Here is a 6,000-nt window from a genome sequence, read left to right on the forward strand (position 1 = left end):
TGTGTTTCTTAATGTTAAATAATTGGAAGAAGATACGCTGTGATTATAATAATTTGAAAGAGTATTTATGATTCCAGGTCTAGTTAAAATGTGTTCTGTTAGCTCTGCCGCTGTACACCTCAATCCCTCCATTCTGACAACCTGTGAAACTGAAATGAACTCCTTTGCCTGACGCGGGAGTAGTTTATGATGTGACGTCACTGACCTTGTTTGAATTTTCAGTATGTAGTGTATGCGATTTCACTATGTAGTGTATGCAACTTCACCATGTAGTGTATGAGGTTTCAAGATTACACTACATGTATTGTATGCGATTTCACCGTGTAGTGTATGTGATTTCACCATGTAGTGTATGAGATTTCAGTGTGTACCGCATGCAATTTCAGTGTGTAGTGTATGAGGTGTCAGTTTGAATTATGTCCCTAACGGCGCCTCATACCCGTCCTCCTCGTATTTGATTAAATTAGCAATACAAGCATACAGTAGGGGTTTGAAAGGGATATCGAATACGAGTCTGTAGAAATTGATTCTAATGAGAGCACACACTACCACACACAGCAGGCCTATCTGCTTCGGCGTTAATAAGTTATAACAATTATTTACTTAGGTACCTGTTCCAAAGGAATTTCCCTCCATCTTTGCTTCTTCAATGAGCGATCATGATAGGAAATGTCACTTATGTCAAAGACACACGGGTGTTCCTGCCACATCTCCACTATCCTTTCCTCAATTTTGAGGCTCCACACCTTGCGGGGCACAGCATTTCTCTTTTTTATTTTTCGGGATAAAAATGCTGCTCTGCCAAGGAGGTGTCAATCACCGGGCTACATATTTTTTAAATGGAAATAATATTATATTCATTTTTTAATACATAAAACCGAAATCCCCACAACACAATTGAGCTCACTAGTAGTAGTATCAACTCGAGGAGACGGCAACATCTTTACAATACCGTTTCAAATAAAAATTCAAATGCCTAAAGTTTCAGACAAGTTCTAGTAGCACATAGACTTTCTGATGATCTGCATTGGTGTATGTGCTTACTACATTTCACTTCATTTGACCGAATCCTTTGTGTGACGAGTGCACTGATAATACTTCTTTGGTTCGGTAAATTAATAGAAGTCAGTGATGAAAAGTGTAGTCGGTTTATAGTCAAAATCTAAACCTTGAACATTTACTGTGCCTTGTTCGTGCTGATATTTTCGAGTTTATTTGTTGTATGTTTTCATTTACTTACAATCACGTTTGCTAGCGATCATTGTTTAGGGTACGGGAGGTTTCTTAGGCCCTGTCCACACTATGCCTTTAAACAGTATTAGTTGCATTTAAGCAGGCTTAAAAGTGCTAAATACGGTTTGCATCTACACTACGCAGCATTTAATACCGGACTCGAGACCACCTCAGGGAGTAGTCTCGAGTCCGGTTCTAATTAGATCGCATCAGGTAGTGCGGTTTATCAGAAGTGTGGACGCTGTAATACCGAACTACATTTTTTGTGTATCCTCCAATATCCCAAAATGCTTTGCGCTATGTTTGGCGAAATACTCAGAGCAGGTGTCTGAAGGACTTGCTATCAGTGTACACTCCGCACTAGGTATTCATTTGTATGCTTCAAAAAATCTGTCAGGACATCTGTTAAACTAGTGGGGAAAATAACAAAAACACAACGTTAAATTAGGCGACTGCAAAAATGAAATGCGAGTTAAAAGTAGGATCAGGGATGAACAAATTACGTAATTTGTCAGCTCTGTTTGAAATAAAATTAAGAGGACCAGAATTAGGCTCACGCAAGATATGAAGGTAAAAGCAAAGATTGTTTTGTAATTAACAGCTTTTTCTGAGTTTAATTATAAAACAGAATCAGCTCAATTTGTTTAAAGGGACTTCATCTGATTAAAAATAAAACCTGAAAACTTCAAGCCCTACTTGTGTGTGTGTGTTCGGATTTACTTTTTCCACAATACTTGTTATATTTCATTTATGCAATATGGACTTCTGTTAATATGGGGCATAACACATTATTTTAAAATAAAATACAGTGCATGGTGGGATACTATCGTATTAATTTCCACGGTTCGTTCAGCTGCTGGGAATTGTAACTGAACTATTCTAATGGTGTGTGGACGCATTAAGCCTGACTAAACATGAAACGGTACTTCAGTGTGGACGCTTTGAGCTGGATTAATTAGAGCGGTTTCAAGTACGGTTCTCGAGATCGGTTATGTAGTATGGACAGGGCCTTATTTAATACTCGGATACACATGGCAGTTTTCAGAACTTGATCTCTGGTATCGTGTTTTTTATTTTTATAGAAAAGACCTTTTTAAGACCTTCAACTGAAAAACGGCCATATTTAAGACCTTTCAAGAACTTAAAAACTGAAAAACTCATTTAAGACTTTTTAAGGATCCGCAGGAACCCCAACATGGGCGTTTTGCAGCCACACTTTGCACGTATCCTTAACCCTGTAAACACCAGTATGTATAATGTGTCTGCTCTTAAAACATTATACACACGTTGTCAAAATGACTGTGATTCTTTTACTTGTATGGATCTGTACCGCACTGACCTTTATGATTCTCATCATGTCTTTCAGAGGTTTTTTGGTGTAGCCTTGTCTACTCTTCTGCAGATATCGGCGCCAAAAACTGCACAGGATTTCATCCTTCAAACACAAAACAAGCCACACAGTTTCATTAGCTCAGGCAACCATTTACAAAACAAGCCACACAGTTTCATTAGCTCAGGCAACCATTTACAAAACGAGCCACACAGTTTCATTAGCGCAGGCCACCATTTTACAACACCTGCCTCAGTAAAGTAAATTATGCAAGTAAAATAATATATAAAGAGACCCAGACCCAGAAACAGTTCAAATAACATTTTGGTTTTGTTCTCTCCAACATACTTTAAACTGTGGGCAGACTCCTAGAGCTTGAATGGCATCAGCTTGCAGCTTCAGTATGAACTGAAACCCCTCACACAAGTACCACTCCCGGCCTTGCTCTAAAGAGAAAACAACAAGGAGTGACCATGTTTTCAAAAAGACACTCTTACTTCAGAACGTGCTTTACAAAGTGGCCAGAACGCTTCAAGGAGAGGGGCCTGGAACGTAAATAAGATCTGATTTTAGACGAGTGCTGTAAACAGACACCATACAATGACAATTAAAGGCCTTACATGTGAGGCAAATAATGCCGCTTCAAGATATAAATGTAAGCAACATACTCACCGAGTTTCGTTTTCTTTCGCAATCCTTTACTGATAGAGAAGATTCTTGCATTGGCAGTAAAGGAATCTGCAGTGGTAACCTCTTTTGTTTTCTGTCAACACAATGACCGCTGTGTGAACTTTCATAACGCAGTGCCTTTTATATTTCAAAAAAAGTTTTCACACACTTGAGTTTGCTATCTTGATGTTGAAAACATCAGCTGATATTAGTAAAGCAAAAACATCACCTTTACAGTTTTTTTTTTTTTTTTTTTAGTCTAGCTTGTCATTGCTAACTACTTGCATACTGGAGTTGAGCAGTATCTTATTCCCAGGAGGGATTTCTGTGCACTAATCATGATTTTACATGTATGCATATGACCTTGAAGTCACCAATGTTTATTTATTTATTTTTAATGCTGTGCACAGATAATGTTTTGTTTTTATTTTCATTAATTGCAGCATTTAGAGCACGTTTCACAAAAATAAATACATACATAAACTAGTGTTGCGACTGCGTTACACATCAAGTTCCCATTAACTCACCTCAATCACATTGTGGCAGGACCTGCAGTAGAACTTGCCTTCGTCAGTGATGCCCCACGTGACCTCAGAACACTGAGCACATGGTTCTCTATAATCTCTCTGCAGGGGGGGGGGTAAATAAATAAAATACTAGTAAGACTTTATACCTTGAACGAGATTGTGTGTGTGTTTAAACGTGCGCACATAAGAACATAAGAAAGTTTACAAACGAGAGGAGGCCATTCAGCCCATATTGCTCGTTTGGTTGTTAGTAGCTTATTGATCCCAGAATCTCATCAAGCAGCTTCTTGAAGGATCCCAGGGTGTCAGCTTCAACAACATTACTGGGGAGTTGGTTCCAGACCCTCACAATTCTCTGTGTAAAAAAGTGCCTCCTATTTTCTGTTCTGAGTGCCCCTTTATCTAATCTCCATTTGTGACCCCTGGTCCTTGTTTCTTTTTTCAGGTAAAAAAAAGTCCCCTGGGTCGACACTGTCTATATCTTTTAGGATTTTGAATGTTTGAATCAGATCGCTGTGTAGTCTTCTTTGTTCAAGACTGAATAGATTCAATTCTTTTAGCCTGTTTGCATACAACATGCCTTTTAAACCCAGGATAATTCTGGTTGCTCTTCTTTGCACTCTTTCTAGAGCAGCAATATCCTTTTTGTAACGAGGTGACCAGAACTGAACACAATATTCTAGGTGAGGTCTTACTAGTGCATTATAAAGTTATAACATTACTTCCCTTCATTTAAATTCAACATTTCTCACAATATATCCGAGCATCTTGTTGGCCTTTTTTATAGCTTCCCCACATTGTCTAGATGATGACATTTCTGAGTCAACATAAACTCCTAAGTCTTTTTCATAGTTCCCTTCTTCAATTTCACTATCTCCCATATGATATTTATAATGCACATTTTTATTGCCTGCATGCAATACTTTACACTTTTCTCTATTAAATTTCATTTGCCATATGTCTGCCCAGTTCTGAATGCTGTCTAGATCATCTTGAATGACCTTTGCTGCTGCAACAGTATTTGCCACTCCTCCTATTTTTGTGTCGTCTGCAAATTTAACGAGTTTGCTTACTATACCAGAATCTAAATCATTAATGTAGATTAGGAATAGCAGAGGACCCAATAGTGATCCCTGTGGTACGTGGTAGACCGTATTTCTCCTCTAAATCAGTACTTTATGTTTTCTACATGTTAACCACTCTCTAATCCATGTGCATGCATTTCCTTGAATCCCTACTGCATTCAGTTTGAGAATTAATCTTTTATGCGGTACTTTGTCAAAAGCTTTCTGGAAATCTAAATAAACCATGTCGTATGCTTTGCATTTATCCATTGTCAATGTTGCATCCTCAAAAAAGTCAAGCAGTTTAGTTAGACACGATCTCCCTTTCCTAAAACCATGCTGACTGTCTCCCAGGATACTGTTACCACCTTTCCATTTCTGTCACGGTGTTACTGAGACTTGACAAGTATTCACAATAAATTCATTCGAGACAAAATGCAATCGATGGTTGCCAGTTTCCTATAAGCTGATTCATAATGTCACTTAACGTTACACTACGATCATTTGTAACACATATGAACATTCGCGATAGCCACTTCAATACACAATGTAAATACAGTTATCGAAACATGGAAGAAGACACATAGGTATGAGATAGTTGAAAAGCTTACTGTATCTTCCTCGTCCATTATTTTATGAAAGAAAGCAAAGACGTTGGATATTTTTTTACTTCTAAACTTTCTAACAAGCTCAAGGTTTCACGTGGAACTTAATAAACAGCGCTGCTTCCGGTGTAGCAATAAAATCCTGCCGAAGTACAACACAATGTTTTCTTCTGTGCATCGCGCGTGTTATCACTGAATAACCAGACAACAATAAAAACGTATTCAGAGTTTAGAAACTGTTCCAAAAAGCTGAAGAGTTAAAAGTAGTTAAGTCCAGAATGTTGTGCGGGTACGGTACACTGAACTCACACACTCAAAATTAGAAAAATCTCCCAATTGTTTGCTTGTTAAGCTTTAATATGTCATTCTAATAAGCATAAAGTGCGGAAAGTACATAAATTATGAATTTATTTTTGACATACAGGGAAAACATTACTGCCTATTACCTTTCAGTTCAGGGCGGTGAGTGTCAGATGTAGTAGCCACTAGGACGCAAAATAACTTAACAACTCACTACACTCAAAAACACAAAATTCTACCAGATTTCTCATCCTTGACCATTATTATATTAA

The 6,000-nt window shown here is 37.9% G+C and overlaps 1 protein-coding gene across 1 annotated transcript in view; it reads right to left on the minus strand.

Moving 5' to 3' along the window:
- The window catches only part of taf1b (TATA box binding protein (Tbp)-associated factor, RNA polymerase I, B), a 40,217-nt gene extending 34,620 nt beyond the window's left edge, over positions 1-5,597 (minus strand). Inside the window, exons 1-5 of the mRNA XM_034019153.3 lie at positions 5,435-5,597; positions 3,760-3,858; positions 3,236-3,326; positions 2,912-3,009; positions 2,573-2,668 (exon numbers count right to left, since the gene is read on the minus strand). Coding sequence (XP_033875044.3) covers positions 2,573-2,668; positions 2,912-3,009; positions 3,236-3,326; positions 3,760-3,858; positions 5,435-5,452 — 402 coding nt within the window. The 5' untranslated portion in view covers positions 5,453-5,597. The remainder of the gene's footprint in view (positions 1-2,572; positions 2,669-2,911; positions 3,010-3,235; positions 3,327-3,759; positions 3,859-5,434) is intronic.
- Between the last annotated feature and the right edge of the window lie 403 nt (positions 5,598-6,000).

This window comes from Acipenser ruthenus, chromosome 6, assembly GCF_902713425.1.
Source record: "Acipenser ruthenus chromosome 6, fAciRut3.2 maternal haplotype, whole genome shotgun sequence".
Taxonomy (NCBI): domain Eukaryota; kingdom Metazoa; phylum Chordata; class Actinopteri; order Acipenseriformes; family Acipenseridae; genus Acipenser; species Acipenser ruthenus.